At 38.7% G+C, this 26,576-nt stretch overlaps 2 protein-coding genes across 2 annotated transcripts; both read left to right on the forward strand.

Moving 5' to 3' along the window:
- Positions 1-2,328: 2,328 nt before the first annotated feature.
- On the forward strand, positions 2,329-8,564 carry LOC132841921 (C-type lectin domain family 4 member M-like). Its single transcript, XM_060864570.1, has 5 exons — positions 2,329-2,577; positions 5,081-5,944; positions 6,391-6,533; positions 6,654-6,760; positions 6,925-8,564. The coding sequence occupies exons 1-5, from the start codon at positions 2,421-2,423 to the stop codon at positions 7,061-7,063; spliced, it is 1,410 nt and encodes a 469-aa protein (XP_060720553.1). The 5' UTR covers positions 2,329-2,420; the 3' UTR covers positions 7,064-8,564.
- Positions 8,565-9,872: 1,308 nt separating this feature from the next.
- On the forward strand, positions 9,873-19,404 carry LOC132858499 (CD209 antigen-like protein A). The gene is made up of 4 exons (XM_060888882.1): positions 9,873-9,983; positions 15,936-16,016; positions 16,268-16,356; positions 19,054-19,404. The coding sequence occupies exons 1-4, from the start codon at positions 9,873-9,875 to the stop codon at positions 19,196-19,198; spliced, it is 426 nt and encodes a 141-aa protein (XP_060744865.1). The 3' UTR covers positions 19,199-19,404.
- The last annotated feature ends 7,172 nt before the right edge of the window (positions 19,405-26,576 follow it).

Consider the following 26,576-nt stretch of genomic DNA (forward strand, 5'->3'; position numbering starts at 1 on the left):
CGAGGTAGTTCGGATAAGCGGTAGAAAATGAGTGAGTTCAGTGATTAGTTATTTAATTTTTGTGAAAAATAAAAAGATTGTAGAGTTTACTTGATATTTTTAAGAAAATCAGTTTCCTAATGATTTGTGAGTAATGTAAAATAATGATTTTGATTATTCGTAATTATAGTTGATTAATAAGTTTCTTTACAAATGTATTTCAAAGAAATATTAAGTATAGTGAATTTATTACACTTTTCAGTGTAGATATGATGTTTACATCAGCCAGTAACTAAATGCAAGAATGAAAGACTCACGAAATTTAAAATTTTGTAATTCATAATATTTAGGCATTACATGCTTTAAGGCAGAGGCCGAAGCAGAAGGAGTAGCATCCATAAGCATAGTTTTATTCGAAAACATTAACATACAACCCAAAACTTGAGCTCAGGAGAATAACAGGAAACAGAAAGGGTTTGATAGCTAGGATAGCAATCATCATTGAAAACAAATCCAAAACACAGACTCAAACCAGAGGCATCCACTTCTATGAAGGGAAGATCAGGATGAAAGTGCCTGAGGATGGGGACCATTGTGAATCTTTTCTTGAGATCATCGAAAGCTTTATTTGTGGGTTCACTCTAACAGAGTTACTTAGGTTTACGCTGTAAAAGAAAGGTATGAGGGGAGGCCACTATGATGTTATCTTGTTATCTTAAGACGGTAAGAAGGAAAGAGCTGGTAGAAGCTCGCAAATCCCAAAAACCGCTGTATTCCCTTAATTGTCATGGGTCTGGGACAGTCCGTCATGGCTTTCACCTTAATCTTTTCCATTCCACCCATTGATGACTTATGGTACAATGGAACTCACACTTCTCGGCTTTAATAAACAAATGGTGCTGTAGGAGATGTACAGTCCATACATGGGTTACATACTGTCCTCATGATGGGAAGTAGATCAGGATGCTGTGAAAGTATTTTATGTACTGGTTGAATAGAATCTGATGAATCTCGTTCATGAATGACAGAAAAACTGCACGCACGTTATTTAGTCCATAAGGCATGTGTTAGGGGTGCGGGGATAAAAACAGACCCAGGATAGCTAATATAAACAGGTTTAATACCTAAAAAAAACACAAAACAGAGACAAGGACACGACAACGACCTGACAATAGACATGACACTAGATGACATCACACCAGACGAGAATTTCGCGCCGCCATAGGCAACGTGGCACGGTTAAATACACAAGACAATTAACACATCGGGAACAGGTGTGCAGAGGTGTAGAGGAAGAGACAAGGGTGGGGCAGACACGTGACACAGAACACGTGACAAATCCCCCCCGATCCCCCCGGGGATCCACTTCACATCACATGAAGTCCAGGATTAGAAATGGCAGTAAGTGAGTGTATTCTAAACCAATTGAAATAAGAGTATTTACGTCATAAAATGTCCATGATGGACAAGGACAAAGTGGTCACAAGTGCATAAAATAATCAAAAACAAACAAACAAAAACTAATTTTATTTTTACTTCATTAGTAAAATAGTAACAGTGTGATCAATACACCACTGAGGTGATGAGAAAATACAGAGACACAAACCCAGTAACAGTGCAGGCAAAATAGGCAAGAAGGCAAGATGGCCTTGAAAACAGTTTTTCAACTGTTACTTCCTCTATAAGTCACTCACACACGCACATACACATGCACACGTAAACCCAAATGAGCATGCACAGAAACTCACAAATAAAGCTTTTTTATTTATTAGATTGTTGATATAAAAAAAATGTTTACTTTTGAACTTATTGGTTAGTTCTGACAATGAAAACTGTGCAAAATAATGAGCCATGAATGAGTACAGTACAGTATACAAATACAGTACAGTATTTGTACAGTATGAGTACAAATAATCATGACAATGTAAGGACATATGTCACTAATTTAAAGTTTTTGTAATTTAAGAGTCTTCATAAAGTGTCAGTTACACACCCATATTGATCACACATTGAACTCACAAATATCTGCCTAAAGCTTTTTATTTCTTAGATTGTTGATTGAAAAAAAATACCACGTTAACTTTTGAACTTATTGGTTAGTTCTGAACAATGAAACGCAAAATGAGTGAGCCATGAAGGAGTACAGAGCAAATAATCATGACAATGTAAGGACATATGTCACTAATTTAAAGTTTTTGTAATTTAAGAGTCTTCATAAAGTGTCAGTTACACACCCATATTGATCACACATGTGGCCTGTTGAATGTGTTAAATATAACAGGAAATTTTGAACATAGCAGAAACATATACAATCACATAGGCAGTCTGTCTTTAGACAGTCACTCTGAATGTAGTTTTAGACGATTATATACCAGAACAAGTAAGCTTATAATTACTGATAACTACAGCAGTAAAAGATCAGGATTACTGTAAAGAGAAGAATGGAGATGAGTGAGGAGATTTATGCAAATGTAGAAGAAGCTGCGGATAATAAAGCTGATTCCAGTGACAGTGAGCAATCATATGAAGATGTTTATGTGAATGAGGACAATTTACAGACACAGAGGGCCAGAAGCTTCAAGCAGTCTGAGAGCTCAGGTAAAATACACTCACACTCAGAAATATGTGTGTATGTACTGATCGACAATGAATTTACTTTTGTAAAATGTAACCACCTAGTAAATGATTGGCGTCTTCCCAATTTCATGGAACATCTTGGGCAAACAAACTGAGCATAGTTTTAAACAATTAACTTAAAAAGGTTCACCTCTCAGTTCCTGGTCAAAAACGGTTAAGCTAAGATGAAAAAACAAGTAAACAGGCTAAGAAAGAAACAAAAGCAGAGAAAAGGATACTCTGTGTTTAACTTTGAGAAGGAACAGTTAACAGTTGTTAACCATGCTGAAGACATTAAAGAATTTTGAAGAACCACTAAGTTGCAAAATAATATTGCAATCATGTATTTTATAGACCATTAGCATACAAAGTCAAACATTTTGGAAGAGAAGAAGCTTTTATTGATTAAGTATTTAAAAAAAAAAAATAAATAGGGAAGTAAATAGGGAAAACTCTGTGTGTGTGTGTGTGTGTGGCCCATTGTTGGTTGATTAGAGATATTAAAAGTGTAAAATGTTCAGAAATGTTCAAAAAGGCTGATTACTGTACACAGAAAGGTGTGATCATTGTACAGTTTATGATTTATAAGCATTCAAGTCAATTTGACCTGGGAGGACAACCGGTGTTATTATTTACTGCCATTAAAAATTTAAATAGTTTCAAAACAATATCCTGGCTGTGAAATATACCAGTCTGTGATATTCCATCAACTTATGTGCCTATGTACAAGTTGACTAAAAAGGTGAAACAAAAAAAGGCTATCATACATACCTCATTTATTATAAGCAGTCAAAACAGACCAGGTCAATTTGACTCCGAGCTCCTAAAGTGCATAGTAAAATAGTAAGTTTTGACTAAAATAATCTGATGAGACAGCTTTCTGATTTTACTATATTCAATACTTGGGGCAGACTTGAATGTTTTAATTGATGTTTCATTAGAAATAGACTTAGAAATTTAAAAAAATAATTTATCTGGCGTTAAAAAAGAGTGCTTTTAAATATGTGGTCACCAACCTGGGAAATAGAATTTTTTAATAAAATTGGGAGAGTATAGGACACTTTAGAGCATGTGAAAGGCAGATTGAGCAAGTGGAAGTCCCAAAGATGTCCTACAGTGGGTAGGGCTGGTCATCACCACCTGCCATTGGCACAAGCTGGAATGCATTGATCTGCTGCCAATCCTGATAGTGGTCTGGATGAATTAACCACTGGGAAAAAGAATGCAAAATCATTTGTGTTTTATATGTGATTACCTTTAAATATTTTATTAATGGGACTTAGATGTCCACAAATCATCATAGCACTCAATAAGGAGACACATTCTTAAAAATTCTGGAGGTAACAGCTAGACAAGTATCTGTATCCAGAGTAAATTAGACTTTTATTGATGTAAGACAGTTTGCATGTGCACATGGGGACAAATATTTCTTTGGGGAAACATCCTTTGGTCTAATGATACATAAATTAAGCAATTTGGCTGTAATGACTATTGTCATATTTGGAGGGCAAATGGTTTGCAAGTACTGGTACTGGTGCACTTTACAAACTAAATAACATAATAGAATCAGCATCAGCCAGGAAGTTTAATCTTGGCCACAAATACATCTTCCAAATAGAGCAATGTCTTGATCCAAGACAAGCAATGTTGTCTATTCTTAATGTGTCAGGAAATTTCTATGCTTTTGACCAAGGTGTATGTAAACTGTATGTACCCAGACGAGCTGTAAAAATTATAAGGACACAAAGCAATGGTTTGAATCCACCATTTTTCTACAGAAAAAAAAAAATAAAAAAAATAATAAGCACTAGCAATAGTTGTGTCTTTACCTCTCTCTATCTCTTTCTCTCCCCTCACTCTCCCCCTGCCTCTCTGGCAGTAACTAGCATCTTGCCAATTTTTCAGTTTTTCAATTTACTTGGAATTGAAATTAAATTTACTTATAATGTAACCATCCAGTAAAAATAAAAATGCATAAAAAATGTAAAATTTAAATAAATGGATTTGTTTTATATTATAAAAGATCGCTATGTAACTAAAAGCTACAATCAAGAACAAAACAAGGACAATTTGTACAGAAGCAACATCTCAAGACATCAGTGAGGAAATTAAAGCATGGTCACAAATGTGTCTTCCAAAAGGATAATGACCCATGTTTACCTGCAAAGTTGTGGAAAAATCACAAAGCCCTGACCTCAATCCTATAGAAAATTTGTGGGTAGAACTGAACAGTTTTGTTACACCAATTCTGTCTACAGGAACAGGCAAATATTCCAGCAACCTGTTGCGAAATTTTGCTACCCAAAACTTTTAAAATAGTCATTCTAACTGATCCAAGTTTGTCTTGAAACATTGTGTGTCATGAAATAAGTTTAATTGTATTTGTTCAAGCTGTATGTAAACTTCTGAATTCACCTAGATATTAAAGAAACTATTTTCTTCTCAGTATGAATTTTTAACAACTGATGTACACATTTATTTACAGGAATCAACATGGCAGGGAAGATACTTTACAGACTGACTACAGTGTGTTTGCTGCTGCTGACTGCAATCACAGTGCTGTGGATCAAATTCAGCATCCTTAATACAGACAAACCCAAGCTGGAGACCAGTCACAACAACTTGACTAAGGAGAGAGACCAGTTACAGACCAGTTACCACACCCTGGTTAAAGAAAGAGACCAGTTACGTACCAGTTACAACACCCTGACTAAAGAAAGAGACCAGTTACAGACCAGTTACAACAACCTGACTAAAGAGAGAGATCAGTTACAGACCAGTTACACCACCCTGACTAAAGAGAGAGATCAGTTTCAGACCAGTTACACCACCCTGACTAAAGAGAGAGACCAGTTACAGACCAGTTACAAAAACCTGACTAAAGAGAGAGACCAGTTACAGACCAGTTACACCACCCTGACTAAAGAGAGAGACCAGTTACAGACCAGTTACAACACCCTGACTAAAGAAAAAAACCAGTTACAGACCAGTTACAACACCCTGACTAAAGAAAGAGACCAGTTACAGACCAGTTACAACACCCTGACTAAAGAAAGAGACCAGTTACAGACCAGTTACACCACCCTGACTAAAGAAAGAGACCAGTTACAGACCAGTTACACCACCCTGACTAAAGAGAGAGACCAGTTACAGACCAGATACAACACCCTGACTAAAGAGAGAGACCAGTTACAGACCAGTTACAACACCCTGGCTAAAGAGAGAGACCAGTTACAGACCAGTTACAACACCCTGACTAAAGAGAGAGACCAGTTACAGACCAGTTACAACACCCTGGCTAAAGAGAGAGACCAGTTACATAAGCAAATCAATGGATTTCAGAATTTCTGTGAGTAAATGAAGTAAAAATGGTTAGTGGTTGTAACAGAATCCATCTATAAGAACTTATTTTCACTATTAGCCAGGAGTTCTGCTGACTTCACCAAATGTTTAATAATCTCTGATCATGATTATTCAAGGTTACTTTTCTTTTTTGAAGATTATGGTTCACCCCATCTGTCTAGATTTTAATCATATAAAGGACTTTATTTTTCCAACAGTAGACATGTGAGAAGAGGATATGTTTCCCAGGGAAAGACAAGTCCTAAAGTGCAGAGGTCTCAGAAACTCTTGTAGCAAATATGATACAATTGGGGTTTCAGGGTTAAACATCATTCCCTTCCTTTGCTGTATCACATAAATGAGTTACAAATGAGTTACCCTTCTTACATATTTTCTTGGCACAATTTACCCAACTCTAAATACAGCCCTAAATGTCTTATTCTGTTTGACTAGCTTCACTTTGCAGTGAGGGATGGCGATATTTCGACTTCCATATGTACTACTCCTCTAATGAGGCAAAGAACTGGATTGAGAGCAGGCAGGACTGTAGACGGAGAGGAGCAGACCTGGTGATCATAAACAGCAAAGAGGAACAGGTGAGAGAGAGAGAGAGAGAGAGAGAGAGAGAGAGAGTAGACCCTATATTTCACATGCTATAATTACAGCAGTTCATAGAAAGAGAGAAATGCTTTGATATTGTATATATTTCTCTTCAGGAGTTCCTTGATAAAATGCTGGGCAGGAAAAGGGCTTGGATTGGTCTGAGTGACAGAGACAAAGAGGGGGTGTGGAAATGGGTGGATGGTACACCACTGACCACTGCGTAAGAGACTTTTGTTTATCAGCGTTTATTCCTAAATATTTCCCCATTTTACAGAGTGCTACAAGTACAAGGTATATATCTGGTATATATTTAATTCAATTTAGTTGAATTAAATGTGTGGAATTGAAATAACAACACTGATCCATTCTTAAATTGTCTTTCAGGTTTTGGCGTAGCGGGGAACCGAATGATGCAGGAGGTGATGAGGATTGTGCTGAGATTTCGGAAGAAAATAAGATCTGGAATGATATGCCATGTTCAACTAACCAAATAATTTCTTGGGTCTGTGAGAAAGTTAACTAATTAAATAAATATAGTGAAATGAAATCAAATCAAACTCTGTTTATGGAGAAGTTCAGTTCATTTTTTAAAAAGCCGGAAGTCTATAAAATACAGATTATATAGTCATTTGAAAAAATTAGAACACCCCATGAAACATATGAACATAGTTAAACATATGCACATTTGATCTTTATTTAAACAATAGTGGAAGATTCAAGTAATATAACTAAACTAATCAAACCAAAGAAAAGTCTTTTTTAAATGATCTGTAAAATGTAATTAAAAATCATTTTCTTGTGAGGAAAAAGTAAGGACACCCCCACATTTATTTGTAGTTAAAACTGATAAACTTTCCTACAGGTGGATCACATCAGGTGTAAATTATTAGAACATTGATACAGAACATTTTGAAGATGGCTTGTCTTATTTGAACCTCAGATATGTGGTTTGGTTTGCTCTTAATTGTTGAAGTGAGAGGTTTCACCATGCTGAGATCCAAAGAGCTCTCTGAGGCTGTCAGAAAGAATACTGTTGATGCTTATGAGTCTGGTATGGGATATAAAAAGATCTCAAATGAATTAGTAAATAGCGATTCCACTGACCGGAAATCATTTACAAGTGGAGAACATTTAAAACAACATGGCAAGGTCAGGACATCACACCAACACTAACTAATTAGGGTGTCCTAACTTTTTCCTTAATTGAAAAACTCATTTTTGTTGATTTATTTTGTTTAATTTTTTTTTTGTTTACATTCAATGACATCATTTTAATTCACAGGTACAAATTAAAACTAGGTCAGAAATCGGCATGTTGACCTTTCTTAATAAAGAACTGAATAGTTAATGGGGTGTACTAATTTTTTTACATGACTGTAGCTGTAACTGATCTAGTATTCTCAGGATTCTCAGGCCCTATCATGTGAAACTGTGCAGATCTACAAGGAACTTCTACTTACAAGTGTATTATTTAAGGGTGTGATCATTGGGACTTTCTATACAGCATTCAAGGAATCAAATGTACACCTTTTCCCACTCAGCCCAAATGTATTCAAACATCTAAAGAATAAAACAGATGATCAAACAGGTTTTTATTTAAATAAACAGTGCAAATTTTTTGGTGTGTTCTATCGTTTTGGTCTGCACAACCTGTTTTAGCAGAAGGTAATGTTTGAGCTGATGAGGCAGGACACAAGGGTGTAAGATCAGTGTGTAATTTATCAAGCATAATCCAGGTGTGTTTTTTTTATTAATGTGATATAAATGTGTTGCTGGTGGACCCGGGATCAAATCCTGGATTATTACATCTGGAGAGTGATTAAAGAAACATTCATGGTTCCAGAAGTGTCATTAGGCAGTAATGCAACCTGTAAAAGAAAGATATGATTTTATATATGTAAATGTTGTTATTCTCATGCACCAAAAACTCTGTTGTACCTCATATGTGTTTCTTTTTGAGATTATTTTGTGTCCTATAATTTGGAGCAGAGCAATAAAAAATCTTCTGTCTGATGCATCTTGGATTACGTTGTCTTTGCTTCTTTTCTTTAATAAACACACTTCATTTGCATTTTCTTCATTTAAAAAAAATTGTGGACCAATAATATAGAAACATGGTAATTGTCTTATAAAAAATCCTTAAAATAAAAAATAATATAAAATAATAAATTTCACATTTGATGGTAAAAATTTCTTCCTCATTGATGCCCAGCCCAACTTGTTGGTACTCTCATAGAAGCCGTGGTTGCCACGGCCCACGTCATACACGCCTTGTCTCCTGACTTACATTGACACAATGAGCATTAGGAAATTCAACACATTTATAACAATCTCAAGATCTTTGTAAAAGTGTTACATGCATTCTATATTTGTTCAAATACATATGCACTAGCTGCTGTGTAGAAATTATTTACATACCCAGAGCAGTAACACAAAAATCTGCTGCAGTATGTCAAGAGAAAGTAGAATGCCTGCAGTACCATAAATAGCCATAGGAGGGAGCGCCCTCAAACACCAATGAATATAACGAAGTGCCAGATTTTATGAAATTCACACACCAAAACTTTTAAAATAAATGTTATTTTTAGCCCTTTTACATAGTGCATATAGTGAAATATGGTGGAAAATTGCAAAAAAAGTTAAAATTATATATTTTATTATATATTATATTTATTATTATTTATTATATTTATTATTCATTCATTCATCTTCTACCGCTTATCCGAACTACCTCGGGTCACGGGGAGCCTGTGCCTATCTCAGGCGTCATCGGGCATCAAGGCAGGATACACCCTGGACGGAGAGCCAACCCATCACAGGGCACACACACACACTCTCATACACTCACGCAGTCACACACTAGGGACAATTTTCCAGAGATGCCAATCAACCTACCATGCATGTCTTTGGACCGGGGGAGGAAACCGGAGTACCCGGAGGAAACCCCCAAGGCACGGGGAGAACATGCAAACTCCACACACACAAGGTGGAGGCGGGAATTGAACCCCGACCCTAGAGGTGTGAGGCGAACGTGCTAACCACTAAGCCACCGTGCCCCCATTATATTTATTATTATTTATTATATTTATTATATATTATTAGATAAATTATAGATTAAGAGGTAGGTAGAAAAAGTAGGTAGAAAAAGTCGAGGCTCTTTGAGTTCTCTTTGTGGACGGCCAGAATGGCCTGTGGGAAGAAGCTCTCTCATTCTCTCTGTGTTTGACTTCAATGAGTGCAAGCACTTCCATGATACGTTTTTTCACTCTCTTCCAGGCCTTGGTCCATCACTGCTTGTTGTAGGTGTCTCCAGGTCAGGTAGCTCAGTGCCGATGGTAAGCTCGACTGACCATACCACCCTTTGGAGAGCTCCTCTGTCCTGCTTGGTGCTGTTTCCAAACCAGGCTGTGATGCCTCCTGTCAGGAAGATCTCAATAGTGCAGGTAAGAGGTGAGAGGGCAGTTTAAAATTTTTTAAAGATCTGAGGTGGCCTTTTTCATCACAATATTGATGTGAGAAAACCATGACAGGTCCTGCTTGATGTGATGTGAGCACCTAGGTACCAGAAACTGTCCACTTTCTCTACTGGGCTCCTCTTAATCATGAATGACTGGCATTACCAGAGTGGGTGTGGAAATGGGTGGATGGTACACCACTGACCATTGTGTACGAAAATGTAGTTTTGTATTTATCTGTAGGGGGCACAGTGGCTAAGTAGTTAGCATGTTCGCCTCACACCTCCAGGGTTGGGGGTTCGATTCCCGCCTCCGCCTTGTGTGTGTGGAGTTTGCATGTTCTCCCCGTGCCTCGGTGGTTTCTTCCGGGTACTCCGGTTTCCTTGGACTAGTTTTCCAAACGACGGTAGAGTTAGAATTTTTTTCAGCCGACGTCTGTCATTTCATGTATGGATTCGGACGGGACTAACATCTCTGTGTTTATTACGGAGATAGGAGTGTCTGTGTTTTACATGTGGGCGTTGCACAAGACCACATGTCCAGGATGCGTGGATTGCCTATGGTCATCATATGGTTTTATATAGAACTTCTTATAAACCCACTGGAATAAATACGTTTTTATATAATTTTCACGTTATGTAATTGACTATAGAAATGAAAGTACTCTTACATGAAACTGATATTACAGTAGCCAGTCTTAACAATTTACGTGATTTGGCTCTTCTTGTTGATTTCATTTTTTATATTTCTTCGCAAGGTAGCAAACACATTTACATCCATTGTTGGTGTGCAGAAAGCAGAAACTTGAATACCGGTGCGCTAGGGTTAATACGGTAGTTCACGCTGACCAAAACAGACAAGAAAACGCGTTTTGGAAAAAACATTTTCGGCAATCACAGACATTCGCCTTTGGACGGGATTAGATTTCTCAGAGGAGCGCCGATTTTGTTGGAAAACAGTAGGTAATTTGCGCTGGAATTTTTACACAGGTCGTGTGAGAAAAAGACAGACATGGCAGATTCGGACGGGATTAAAATCACAAAGTACGTCTGTGAAACTGAAATTTCTCTAACGACCCCCTGTAAAACTAGTCCCGTCCGAATAGTGCTTAAGACAACACACCTAAGGGAGAGATGGAGTTCAATTAGTGTCCATGGTAACCAATGAGTGGACGGAGCAAACAATTAACAGCAAGGCAGACCAGCAGACAGAAACAGGGCAGAACACAGACAGACTCATTACACTTCCTCTATAATTCTCACACACAACTTGGTGTAAACCCACATGGACCCATGATGAGCATATGCAGAAACTTTACACAGATGATAACACAAACTCACAAATCATAATGGAGACTTTGCAGCTTTGAAGAGACAAATCTACACACTGCACGACCCTTTTCCTTGTTTTGAAAAATATTTATTGTTTCAATTTATTATTTCTGACCTGCACAAAATGTGTGATAAACGAATGAGCGCAGAGCAAGTATTGAGAATAAAGTGAGGCCTGATGCAGATGAAGACTAGAATATAGCTCTTGTGACTTTCATGACTATGTGCTCTGAGGTGTTTTCAGGGAGTGTCAGTTTAACACTCACACTGATCACACTTGTGCCCTGTTACAGTAAACAAAATACAACAGGAAGTAGGGTGAAAGATCAGTGAAAGATCAGCAGTAAAAGATCAGGATTACTGTAAAGAGAAAAATGGAGATGAGTGAGGAGATTTATGCAGCTGTAACAGCAGATAATAGAGCTGATTTCAGTGACAGCGAGCAATCAAATGAAGATGTTTATGTGAATGAGGAAAATTTACAGACACAGAGGGCTGGAAGCTTCCAGCAGTCAACGAGCTCAGGTAAAATACACTCACACTCAGAAATATGTCTGCATTTTACAATTTGCTTAAATGAATTTAAATGTGTGAAACATTTAACCATCCATTAAAAGTGGAAATGTTTAAAAAAAAATGTACAATTTAACTTAATCGATTTTGTTTTATAATTTAAAACAACACTACATTTGAACACACACACACACACACACACACAATCACACACACACACAAATAACAAATGATATAAATAGCAAACTAGATACCGTAACATCAACACCAGGGGCAAATATCTGTCTTTTCACACAATAATATAAACATCATTATACACTGTAAACAATACAATACAAAAACGGTAAAGTTAAATAAGGAATGATTTGATGTATTTCCCCTCCCTCTCCCCTGGCAGTGATTCCTCTTCTGGCAGTGATTGGCATCTTGCAAATTTTTCTAATTTATTATTTAACATCTTGGACTACGTAGGTTGTAAGAGTGTGTGAGCAAGTATCTCTCTCTCTCACTCTCTGTCTCTCTCTGTCTCACACAAACACACACAGTGAGAACAAGAGAGTAGCATGATGAGTGTGGTAACTCAGAGTATGTTGCTGTGTTAGCGTTTAACTCGCCGGTATGGTGCACCAGTTGTGTCGCGTAAGTGTACTGAAGTGTGTTTTTGTGTTTTTCATCTTCTAATATAATGAAACAAAAAATGACATGAAAAAAAATTGTCATTGTCATGTTTGGAGGACAAAAGGTGAGGTTTGCAAGCCGAAAACACCATCCCAACCGTGAAGCATAGGGGCTATAGCACCTTGTTGTGGTGGTGTGTTGATGTATGAGGGTCAGGTGTTCTTTCAAAACTAAATGACTTAATATAAGGGAAATGTATGTGGATATACAGAAGCAACTAGGGATGAGCGAGTACAGCATTATCTGTATCTGTATCTGTTAACCATATGAATTATCTGTATCTGTATCTGTACTCGGAGTGGGTGGGGCCTAACCCGGGGCTTGTCTTGAAATGGGCGGGGCTTTAACCGGTATGTTATTTTAAGCATGCAATTGATATGGGTTGATCAGAAATTGTTATATTTATTGCAGATTAGAAAAATATTTACAGGACAGCATCAGGATTTAGCTTCAGATCAATGGTTTTGATCACGATAGCAAACGAACTATATTACAGAACAGGTTTTGCAACAATGAAAACAAAACAATGCAGTGCAATTATGAAGTAAAATGTAATGAACAACATAACTTTCTTTTTTAACTTTTAATTTTTTATGATCAGTGTGATTTTTTTTATTTTTTTGGTTCTTTTTTTTTTTTTTATTTCCACACCAGTTGTGTGTGTGTGAGTGTGTGTTTGTAGCTTAATAATTAATTTGTAATATTTATAACAATAGCTTACTACCTTTATGTTTTTATGAAATACAGCAAAAACGTGTCAGACACTCAGTGTCTGGTTACTGGTTAGAGACAGCTGAAGGTTTAAAAAAGAAAAAAATCTCCGACAGGCAGAGACGCAATGCGAGTCGCATTCTACCAAGCAAGCACCACGTCTGAACGAACCCACGTTTACCAGAACTCTACTGGTTAGTAAGTACATATTATTAACGTTACAACCTGAAGTAAAAAGCTGAAGAAACCCTAAACGTTAACGGAAAAGGCCCGCGAACCCGAGTGACTGAGGGAGAGACAGAGAGCTGTTCTGTGTGTGACTGTGAGTGAGCAGAGCGAGACACAGCAACACAATACATCTGTATGTGTGTAGGGCAGGGGCGCTGTGACTAGCCTATCACAGAACGCTGACACATTCAGTTACCCAATGATGATTTTCATTCAATCCGAGCACAGATATTGACTCGTATTACTCGTATAATACTCGTACTCGGCAGAAGTGCTTTATCCGTACCGGATACTCGTTTCAGCCGAGTATCCGGCTCATCTCTAGAAGCAACATCTCAAGACATCAGTGAGGAATTTAAACTTATAGTCACAAATGTGTCTTCCAAATGGACAATGACCTGAATATACCTGTAATGTCATTGGAAAAGGGATTAATTACAACACAGTCAAGGTAGTGTGGTCTTCACCATTTTGTTATACTTTAGTTCTGTCTACAGTTACAGCATTTAGCAGATGCCCTTATCCAGAGTGACTTACATATTATCACATTTTATACAACTGAGTGTTAAGGGCCTTGCTCAGGGGCCCAAGAGAGATAGCTTGGTGGACCTGGATTCAAACTCACAACCTTCCAATTAGTAAACCAACACCTTAACCACTAGGCTACAACATCCCCACGATGGGTCTACAGGAATGGAAAATATTCCAGCAACCTATTGCGAAAAGTTTGCTACCCAAATAGTTTTACCCAAATGAAACAATTTTACTTATGTAAATTTTAATTTATCTGTATGTAGGTTTCTGACCCACTGGGAATGTGATGAAAGAAATAAAAGCTAAAATAAAATATTCTCTCTACAAGAATGAGAATTCTCTCACTTATTCTGACATTTCATGTTCTTGTGATAAAATAGTGATCCTAACTGATCCAAGACATGCAATGATCTCTATACTTATAGTCAGGAATTGTGTCGGGTAATGCGTTTAAACGTGTTAGTGTAAGGTGTATGTAATCTTCTAAATTTACCTGAATTTTATATAATATAATTTTATATATGTATATAACTATCAGTTTTATCGTAATGTACAGTTTACACCAGGGTGGTGGTATGTATTTTCTGGAGTACCAACATGTTTCTTCTCTGTTTTAATTTTGAACAACTGATGTACAAATTTAAAAATTATTACATAATTTCTCTGTAGTTAGAGGAATCAACACTGCAGAGAGGAAGAGTTACAGACTGACAACAGTGGGTTTGCTTCTGCTGTGTTTTCTCCTGCTGACTGGCATCACATTGCTGTGAATCAAATTCAGCATCCTTATTAGTGAAAAAGCCAAGCTGGAGACCAGTCACAACAACTTGACTATAGAGAGAGACCTGTTACAGACCAGTTACAACACTGTAACTGAAGCAAGAATTCTGTTACAGAAGCAAAATGAGGGATTTAAGGAGAAGTTGATTGGTTTGGGTGAGTACACGATGTAAAAATGGTCACTGTTTGTAACAGAATGGCCATTCAGTATATTCAGTCAGGTGTTTTCATTTTTTGAGTGCATAATGTTGCTAAACCTAGATCTGACCAACTGAAGCAATCCCAGATCATAACACTAGACCTACCAGCTTGTGTGGTAAGCACTAGACATGATGGCTTGCTTCATCTGCCTCTCTTCTTACTCTGATGTGCCCATCACCCTGGAACAGCGTAAATCTGGACTCATCAGACCACATGACATTTTCTCATTTCTCATTATTGTCCTTTGCAAACTGAAAACCTTTGCAAACCTTTTCAAATTAGTCTAATTGCTAAATGTTTTTTGTGAGGCTACACAGCTGTTTACTCCCAATCTCAAAGTTCTCTTCGAATTGTGTATGTGAAACCTATTTTCACTATTAAGCATAGATATTAGTTATACTGTTGTTTAAAGATTTGATCATTCAAGATTGCTTTCTGACCACAATTCTTCTTTGAAGATGATCCTACTAGATTTTAACCCTATAAAGCATAACAGATTATTGACAGAATGTTCTCTCCTTTTTTAAATTCAAGTGTTTGCAATTTATGTCCTTGTTCAGGCAAAGATGGACTTTAAATTTCCCACAGGAGACATGTGATAAGAGGGTAAATTCCTCCGGTACAGACGACAAGTCCCAAAGTGCAGAGGTCTCAGAAACTCCTGGGGCAAATATAACACAATAATATGATAGTGTTACAGGGTTAAACATCATTCCCTTACTTTGCTGTATCATAGATATATATATATATATATATATGAGTTACATGTATAACTCATGTAACTTCTGAATAGCACTTGTGTCTGTATTTGCATCTGAGGTCTGAATACAGAAATGCACAGTTTAAATGATAAAGATGTCCTTGACACATTTTACCAGTCTAAATGTCCTATTCTGTGTGATCAATTTTACTTTTCATTGTAGTATGGCAATATTTCAAATCCCGTATTTACATCTCTTCTTAGACGAAAGACTGGGAAGAGAGTAGAAAGTACTGCAGAGGGAGAGGAGCAGACCTGATGGTCATAAACAGCCAAGAGGAACAGGTGAGTGAGAGAGAGAGAGAGAGAGAGAGAGAGAGAGAGAGAGAGAGAATGAGTCTCTATATTTATATTTTTATTTTATTTTATTTATAGTATATATATAGTATATATATTTATTTTATATATAGTTTTTTCAAATTGTGCTATAATCTTTACAGCAGTTAAGAAAGAGAGAAATGCTTTGCTCTCTTTCTTTACAGCAGTTAAGAAAGAGAGAAATGCTTTGATATTGTTTATAATTCTCTTCATCCCAGGAGTTCCTCACTAAAATGCTGGGCAGCAAACGGGACAGAGACAGTGAGGGGGAGTGGAAATGGGTGGATGGTACACCACTGACCACTGCGTACGAGACTTGTATTTATCTGCATTTATTCATAAATATATTCCCAATTTACAAGGTATTTTTCTGCTGATTAAGCTAAATAGCATGAAAACACAGGACACAGAAGTGGAAACCAGAAGTGAAGTTTCATGAAACAGAAGTTAGAATTCTGGTGATGGCTCCCTCTGGCTTGTTGGACGAGAGGCCGTAGACAGTGTTCTCACAGAATCCTCCCCCTCTAGGAACACCTCCTGGTGTTCTCCTTCTGTTCCTCATCCCAGTCTATGAGGTACTGCAGGCAGGCCCTATGTCTCTTGGAACCAAGGATGGAGCTGACCAAGTATGCTTGAGCCCCGTGAACCTCTATGTGTGCTGGTGGTGGTGGATCCATGTTATTGGAGTTTCTGGTATATGCTGTCATGGGAAGTGAGATGTGAAAGTAGGGGTATGCGGTAACTGGCGGGTTAATACTTTGAAAGGGCCGATTTACCTGGGATTAAGTTTGCAACATGTCCTCTTAACTTGCAGGTTTTTCGTGGCTAATCAGACTCATTGCCTCAGCTGATACTGAGGGTGTGGGAATCTCCTATGATTTGCCTGTATACATTGATTGCATACTGTTCTTTGGAGGTGCACATGGGCAGTCACTCAGACCTCTTGGCCTTGATGAAACCAGTTGTCTATGGCAGTGGGTGTTATTTAAAGGCATCAGTTTACAAGCTTTAGAGAAGCGATCCATGGCCACAAGAACTGTGGTGAAACCTTGTGATCTGAGGAAGACAGTAACAAAGTCCATGTGAGTCCCGGGCTGTCATGGAATATGGAGTGTTTCAAGAAGTCCTGCAGGCAATTGGTAAGGGGTGTGTGCTTGGGCACAACTGTATTGTTTGTTGGATGCCAGGTTGTCCTGAGCTTGGGGAGGAGTGAACCCATTCCAGAGTGCATTGTCTGGCACATACTGCACCATGGGTGGGAATTCAGGTGGGGGCAGTTTGTCCCACCGGCATATTAGTCAGGCAATACGGCATAACCAAGTATTCATAGTGCCTCCTAGTCGTATGCAGACTAAGTTGTAAGCACTTCTTACGTCCAATTTTGTAAAGACCTGTGCTTCTCTGAGTTGTTCATGGACTGGAGGGACTAAGGGTAGGGGGTACAGGTTCCTGACTGTTATGGCGATTAGTCCACAATAGTCAATACAGGGCCTCGGTCCACTAACCTTTTTCTCAAAAAAGAAAAACCCTGCCACAGCAGGAGAGGTTGAAGGCCTAATGAATCATGCTGCTAGGGCTTCCTTGATATACTCATCTATAGCCTTAGTCTCTGGTGCAGAGAGGGGGTGAATTCAGTCCCACGGCCGATGGGGAGGTAGCTGAAAGGTGTGTGCTTTACTGAACACTTCCATCAGTTCCTGGTACTCTGGGGGTATGGTGATGTTGTGACAAGTCTCTGGGCTCTTGACCTTCCTGGGTAGAAATGGGAACTTCAGGTGGGGTGTGAGGCATTGTCTGTGGCAGTGTTGAGACCAGCTGGTGAGTTCCTTGTCAGTCCAGGATATCTGTGTGTTGTGATCCCAGAGCCAAGGGAATCCCAAGATGACTCAGTTGGCTGGGGATGAGGTAACAAATAGGACCGATTGCTCTATGCGAAAAAGTCCAAATTGCAGGGTAATGGTGTGGTCTGGTGCATGATGAAGCCATCCTCAATCGGTTGATTGTCCACTGTCATATTCTTCAGGGGAATGGTGCAAGGAGTTACAGGGAGTTGTAGTTCTTCCTCTAGCTGGCGCTGGATGATATTAATGGGGGAACTGGGCAGAAACATTGTAAAACCTATTTCCATAGTGGATCTGTGCAGGTAATTGTAATTAGTAGCTCCTGGACTTGTGTTCTCCGGACCAGACTGCAAAATGATGACCTGCTTGGCCACAGTAGAAGCAGAGTTGGTGATGTAGGTGCCGCTGGTGTTCCTCCTAATAGATATGAGTATATCCAATCTGCCTGGGTTCAGGCACTTCGGAGGTGAAAGGGCTTGGCAATGGCTAGGCTCTTGGGGATTGGTTGTGGGGAATGTTGTCTAGATGAATAGCCAGCAAAATATACTGAGACAGGAGGGAAATGTTCTCGACTCGACATGCGAGTTTGGCCTGAAGAGTGGGCATAAGTCCTTCCCTGAACATAACCTTCAAAGCTGAATCATTCCACCCATTCTGAGCAGCTAGCGTGCGGAATTTTACCACATTGTCTGCAGCTGAATCAGTGCTCTGGCACAGCTGGATGTCTCCCAGCTGGGTACTCAAGGACAGAATGTCTCCCAGCTGGGTACTCACAGGATTTCACAGATTTAATGGACAAAGTGAGTATAGGATGAACGCACCTGCATGGCCTCGTCCCAGACTGCTGTGGCCGTATCCAGAGCTTTCCCTGTAAGAAGACTCATCAGGAATGCACACTTGGTGGTGTCATCCCGGTAGGCATCTGGCTGGTGGTTGAAAAACACCTCACACTGGTGAAGAAAACCTTTACACTGGTCAGCAGAGCCATCAAAATTTACCCGAAAGTGGAAACCGGAAGTTAATATTCCGGTGATGGCTCACTCTGGTTAGTTGGATGGGGTCGTTGACGGTGTTCTTACTTCGTGTATAACCAAATTGCTTGAATTAAATATATGGAATTAAAATTATTGTACACTGATCCATTAATAAATTCTGTGTTTCAGGTACTGGGCTGAGGGGGAACCGAATGATTCAGGTGGTGAGGACTGTGCTGAGATTTCAGGCAGACAAGAAAATAAGGTCTGGAATAACTTACCATGTTCATCTAAACAATTATGGATCTGTGAGAAACTTATGTTTACTAATTAAGTATTGTGAAATGATACAACATTCACAACTCAAGCTGTGTTTATTGAGGAGGTCAGTTCAGGTTTTATTATAAGAAAACCAAGAAATGCAAACTGTCAAATAATTATTTGATTTTATATATGTTGATGTTGTTCTCTTGCATCAAAATCAACTGTGTTGTATCTCATAATATTTGTTTCCTTTTAGTCTATTTTGTGTCCTATACTTTGGAGCAGAGCAATAAATCCTCTTCTGTCTGATGCATCTTAGCTTACATTGTGTTTGCTTCTTTTCAATACATAGCACATGCATACATATTTTACAGAAGTTTTAATGAGTATATTTACAGCTCATAGGTGTAACGTCATATATATATCTCATATAGTATAACCCCTAAGCATTCAAATATTTAAATCTGAATGGGAACATGCTTCAGTTGCAATTTGTTTAAAAAATTAGGGTACCACACCCCACACCATGCTAACAAAGAATGGGTCACAGGATGATCGAGGATAACACTTTTTAAGTGTGCTGTAGAATTATGGGCCTGAGCCTTTGATCTTAAAAATATGCAATGGTCAGCAAAATCAGGCTAATGCTGCACTCTCCCACCCCTATTTTTCTAGATTTTTAAGGATTATTAAGGACAGAAATATTTACCCAAAGAGAAGACTACACAAGGGCATTGTTCAGGATGGGCATTGTTCACAGAATTGGGATAAGTGATTTGAGTACGAGAGGTCCTACAAACTTTGAAGTCCTGACATTTCATGGTCCGGATCTTCAGGATGGGTGAGCAGTAGTGTGAAATAGGTACAATGTTTGTGATGTTGGACTTTCTGTTGTTTACTGTCAGACACACTACAATTCCCATTGACTTTTTTCAACTCAATTGTTCTGTCCATGCAGTAACCTGAGAAAAACTGGGGTGGCTGGATTGTGCAGTTTGGTACCGCTGGGTTCAGCCATGGAACCAGAAGAAGCTGCAGTCCCAAATGTCCTTCTGGAAATTTATCCTGATCCTGAGATCATTTAGCTTGTTTTCCAGAGACCTTAGCTAACAGGATGCTAGGCAGGGGATCAGAGTGTGTGCTTGCTCTCAGCTCGTTCTTGACATAGGCTTGGGGCCATGTTGAGTCCAGGTTTAGAAATGGCATTAGGTGAGATTAAATGAGATTTTAAATCGATTGAAATAAGTATTATTTTTGAATTATCAAAAACAAACAAGCAAAAACAAATTTTATTTTGACTGCATTAAAATAGTAACAGTGTGATTAACACAACTCTAAGGTGACCAGAAAATACTGATACACAAACCCAGTGACAGTGCAGGAAAAATAGAATGACGTGGCCTTGAAAATCATTTCACCTTTACTTCCTCTATAAGTCACTCACACACGCACATGCGTGCACACACACACACATGCACGCGCACACACACACAGGCACAGACACAGGCAAACATACACACTCACACACACAGCTTGGTGTAAACCTAAGTGAGTATGCGCAGAAACTCACAAACAGCTGCATAATGCTAAACTGGAAATCAGGTGATTTGAGTTTTTAATTTAAAAAAAAAAAAGATTTATTTATTAGATATTTGATAAAAAAAATACCACTTTGTTTACTTTGGACTTATATTGGTTAGTTCTGAAACAATTGGTGACATACACAAAATGAGTGAACCATGAATGAGTACAGAGCAAATAATCATGACTATGTAAAGACATATGTCACTGCCTTCAAGCTTTCCTATTTTAAGAGTCTTCAGAAAGTGTCAGTTTCACACCCACATTGATCACACATGTGGTCTGTTGCATGTGTTCAATACAACAGTAAATAGAATTTGAACGTAGCAGAAACATAAAAAATATATAATTCCAGATCATTCGCTTTTATATTCTCATCACAACTATAACTATACAGTATTATGACTATTGTTGTTGAGAATATCAGAAAACAGAAGTTAATATGATTGAAATGTGTGAAATGAAATGTACTTTTAAAATGATCTGTTTTTAAATCTCTGCTTTACAGCTACTGGAATAGTGGGGAACCAAATAATTTAGGTGATGAGGACTGTGTAGAGATTTTTGGTAATCAACTAAAAAAAGGGCTGGAATGATCGTAAATGCTCAGTGAAAATGTTTTGGATCTGTGAGAGATTGTAGGGTATTAATTAGAGTAAAAGGTGGAACATTCATTCATTCATTCATTCATTCATTCATTCATTCATTCATTCATTCATTCATTCATTTTCTACCGCTTATCCGAACTACCTCGGGTCACGGGGAGCCTGTGCCTATCTCAGGTGTCATCAGGCATCAAGGCAGGATACACCCTGGACGGAGTGCCAACCCATCACAGGGCACACACACACTCTCATTCACTCACGCAATCACACACTACGGACAATTTTTCCAGAGATGCCAATCAACCTACCATGCATGTCTTTGGACCGGGGGAGGAAACCGGAGTACCCGGAGGAAACCCCCGAGGCACGGGGAGAACATGCAAACTCCACACACACAAGGTGGAGGCGGGAATCGAACCCCCAACCCTGGAGGTGTGAGGCGAACGTGCTAACCACTAAGCCACCGTGCCCCCAAGGTGGAACATGTAATATGATATTTACAAATCAAGCAAAATTTTTGACATGGTTTAGTTTGGGTTTTATTCTATGCAATGCTTAAACAATAGTTAAAAAATTCTTAAAGATGCTTTTATTGCATGTGTAACGGCATCCACCACACCTTCCCCTCCTTGCCACCAGGGGGAGCCTGAGTACACTCAGGGACACTCGGTTAATGGACTTAATTTCCACACCCTCGTCACATATGCTTCATGAAGTACTGCTCTTATTAGATTTCTTTGTTTTGACCAAGTTTCGGTTATGTCAATTTTGCGCTGTTTGATTCTGAATTTTAATGGCACTTTGGTCACTGGAAGCTCAACATAGCTCTTCAACATGAACTCTTTAAGGATCTGAAAAAAAGAATTGCTGCTCTACATAAAGATGGCGTAGGCAAAGAACACAGCCAAGACCCTGAAAGTGTGCTGCAGCATGGACAGGAGACAAGGACCAAGACAGGACAGGATCCACTCAGAACAGGTCTCGCCATTGTCGACCAAAAAAGTTGAGTGCACGTGGTCACCATCATATCCAGAGGTTGTGTTTGGGGGTTCAGGGGGTCAGCCTGTCCCAGAAGGAAGCCTCTTCTAAAGATCATGCACAAGAAACCCGCAAACAGTTTGATGAAGAAAAGAAGACTAAGATCATAGATTACTGGAACTTGTACTGTGGTCTGATGAGACCTAGATAAACTTATTTGGTTCAAATGGAGTCAAGCATGTGTGGTGGCAACCAGGTAAGGATTACAAAGACAAGTGTGTCTTGCCTACAGTCAAGCATGGTGGTGGGAGTGTCATGGTCTAAGGCTGAATGAGTGCTGCTGGGACTGGGGAGCTACAGTTCATTGAGGGAACCTTGAAAGCCAACATGAACTGTGACATACTGAAGCATGATTCCCTCCCTCCGGAGACTGGGCCGCAGGGCAGTATTCCAACATCATAACGACCCTAAATACACCTCCAAGATGACCACTGCCTTGGTAAAAAAGCTGAGGTTAAAGGTGATGGACTGACAAGCATGTTTCCAGACCTAAACCTTATTGAGAATCTGTGGGGAATCCTCAAACAGAAGGTGGATGAGCACAAGGTCTCTAACCTCCACCAGCTCCGTGATGTTGTCATGGAGAACCAGTGGCAAGCATTTTTTTCAAATTAGTCCAATTAGACTTAGTCCAATTAAATTTGTTTTCTTGAGGCTACACAGCTGTTTACTCCCAATCTATTAAGTTCTTTTTGCACTGTGTATGTGAATCTATGCAGATCTACAAGGAATATATACTTACAAGTATGTTATTTAAGGGTGTGATTGTTGAGATGCTTGTGTTCTGAAACTTTTGGGACCTTTGTCACACCTTTTCACACTCAGCTCAAATGTATTCAAACATCCAAAGAACAAAAAAGGCAGAACACAAGGGTGTAAGATCAATGTGTAATTTATCAAGAATAATCCATGTTTTTTTTTTGTTTTTATTAATGTAATATTAATGTGTCCCTGGTGGGCTGGAGTTCAAATACTGGATTATTACATATGGACAGTGATTAAAGAAACTGTTTATTTGCTCTCTTGCTATGAATCTATCAGAAAATATTCATGGTTCTAGGAGTGTCCTTATGCAGTAATGCAACCTGTAAAAGAATGATATGATTTTATATATGTTATTGTTGATGTTGTTATTCTTAAGCACCAAAATCAACTCTGTTGCAGCTTATATGTGTTTCCTGTTTAGCTTATTTTGTGTCGTATAATTTGGAACAGAGCAATAAAACCTCTCCTGTCTGATGCATCTGATAAAGTCATTTTTATAACTTACTGTATATAGTATAACCCCAGTCACTGAGTTCCTAAGCATTCAAATATTTGAAACTAAATGTGAACACGCTTCAGTTGTATTCACTTCAAAGAAATTAGGCGACCAATAATTTTGAAACATGGTAATTGTCTTATAACAAATTCTTAAAATAAAAAGTAATATAAAATAATTAATTTCACATTTCATGGTAGAAATTTCTTCTTCACAATTTTCCCAAATGATTTCTAGGATGCAACAAGGTTTGTACCCCTTGTACTGCAAATAACACGGACAAGTCACTTATCCCAATTCTGTGCATCATGTTTTTATAGATCTGCTTTTCTTTAAGTAGTTTCATTACTTAGTTATTGAGTATGTCATTACAGACTGTTCCAGGGAGAGGTTGAATATCTTGCTGAATCCTGGTAGCTAGTCAGCGCAGTCTCTCAGGACCTGTCCTGGGATGTGTTGTGAAAAATCCTTGAACCTTAAGAGAATACATTATACTATTATTATTATATTAATTATTATTATATTAATAACAAGGCAATATATATATATGTATAAGAAGTCAGAAGGTGGACTGTTTATTTTGGCTCAACATGAGGACAGCCTTCAGTTTGGGTTCTCTGGTCCACGAGGTTAGGTACAGGGGTTTGAGTCGAGGAAGTGCTAGTAAGAGGCCCCCTCACAATATGGAACAGCAGATGAGGATGCTCGGGGAGGTCAGGAGAACAGAGCTGTTCCAGTCACGTAATGAGCTCATGGGTGATATGAAGTAGCTGGAAGCGGCGATAGCTCGCCATGACATCAGCGGGCACTGGCCTTGGGCAGGGAGAAGGACGAGGATGGTGAGGCGAGGACCTGATGGGGCGACTAGGATGAGCTGACTGACCTCGAGGCGAAGGGTCTGAGGAGAGATAAGGGGAGTTAGAGGAGATAAAGGAACGGGAACTTGAGATAAGGGTAAACAATTCCAGCCTGAGCAAGGACAGGCTGAGAACATAACATGAAACATGCGATCAAAACAAAGTTGAAGCTTTTAGCAGTTTAGAGGAGTCATCAAAGAACTCCATTGTTTACTTTTATGTACACAAGCAACATTATAGTAGCAATAGCTTAACAATAGTGATAACAGTATAGCAACAATAGTTTAGCAATAGTGGCAATATAAGATGACAAATAGATAAGAGCTTTCTTTTAACATAATAACTTTTGACATAAAATCAGACTCATAGAGTGGCTTATAATTATTAAAAATCATGTATAGAAGAAAATAACAAAGGAGAAACTTACCCATTGCAGTTGAATGAAGGATTAATCTTCAGGACGTCTGGCATGGAAAAACTTAGAGGCAAATGTAACTTCGACCAGGGAGTGAGGCTCTTTTTTGAGCACACTTTTAATAACAAAATTGTTGTTTAGATATAATTGTTATGTCAAACGAAGAAGACCCAGGGTCACAGGCCTGGGCTTCCGGACCTGGGCCCCGGGGAACTAAGGGGAGGAAAATCCATAAATGGGCATATGGGCAAAAGGTGAAGGAAAAACAAGGGGATTGTAAGGAACAGGACGTTACAAAAACATATGAGACATAAGGATAAGGTGATATGAAAATGGGTCTGTGAGGAGGGGAACCGATAAGGAGGCGCTTGGAAGCGTATATATAGAGGAGAATTTTTGGGGCCAAAGGGGTATGTGTAAAAAACAGAGGTGGGAGTAAGTCACACATGTGCAAGTCTCAAGTAAGTCTCAAGTCTTAACCTTCAAGTCTCAAGCAAGTCCGAGTCATTTTTTGTGAGAGTCAAGTCAAGTCAAGTCAAGTCACTGCTTTATGTCAAGCAATTCAAGTCAAGTCGTAGCTTGAGTCAAGCAAGTCACTGGCAAGTCATACAGATGTTTGATGATTTAACTAAATGTATATATTAAACAAAGTTTAATCTACAGTATTTATGGACTATGAGAGTTTTATTTGCACCAAATGATTATATGCATTTATTTTAAAAAAAAGTGTCCACATACAGGTGAGTTGTAAATACAATAAAAATCTAAAAATGAATAAAAATCAAAACTACAAAGAATAAGATGTAAATGTAACTGAAATAAGGCCAACATAAAAGCATAAAAAGTTTCAATTAGTGATGCTCCGATTGATCGGCCACCAATCATGATCGGCCGATATTGGCTAAAATAGCTTGATCAGCGAACCCCAAAAGCGCCGATCAAAAAAGCCGATCACGTGACGTAAATTACTCGCGTGACTTTTTCACACGTGCATGCACGGCGCACAGGTAAACAACAGCAGAGCGGAGCTTACCAGTGGCAACATGAGTTCTCCCGTCTGGAAGTTTTTCAAAGTGTCCGATAAAGACATAAAGTTAGCTGTTTGCAATGTATATCGTGATGAAATTCCTCAAGGTGGAAGCAAGCAACGGCGTTTTAATACACTAACATGAGTAGGCATCTTAGAACACGCCATACAATTGAATATGCCGAGTATGAGAAACTAAACCAGCCGAAGCCAACAACATCCCCATTCCTCAACCAGCCGACTGTGAGTGATGGTTCCTCAACTACATCAGACGTTCATCATAATAACAGAAAAAAAAACACTTGCCATAGTTTTGTCCTTTGTGGCAGTAGCCAGTTTTGGTGTAACAAGTTTTACATTTTTTTTACACGTGACGCAGCAGGCACGCAGAGGGAGCGCGCGCACTAACTAATAAACCTTAACAGTCGTGACGAAACATGGAAGGCGCTACACCAAAAATAATTAAGTTCGGGTACCGGGATTTTGTGCAAGATGAGAAGAGAAGAACAGCAGAATGCGACCACATCGCTCACAATTGAGTGACAAAGTTCTATCAAACTAAATTTTTTGCAAGCGCAATGTAGTGTAAATGTTTGGTCACTGTTTATGTGGAAATGTCAGCTGTTTTACAATAGCACTTATAATTGGTCTTCAGTGTTAGGCT

The sequence above is a fragment of the Tachysurus vachellii genome, chromosome 2, assembly GCF_030014155.1.
Source record: "Tachysurus vachellii isolate PV-2020 chromosome 2, HZAU_Pvac_v1, whole genome shotgun sequence".
NCBI lineage: Eukaryota > Metazoa > Chordata > Actinopteri > Siluriformes > Bagridae > Tachysurus > Tachysurus vachellii.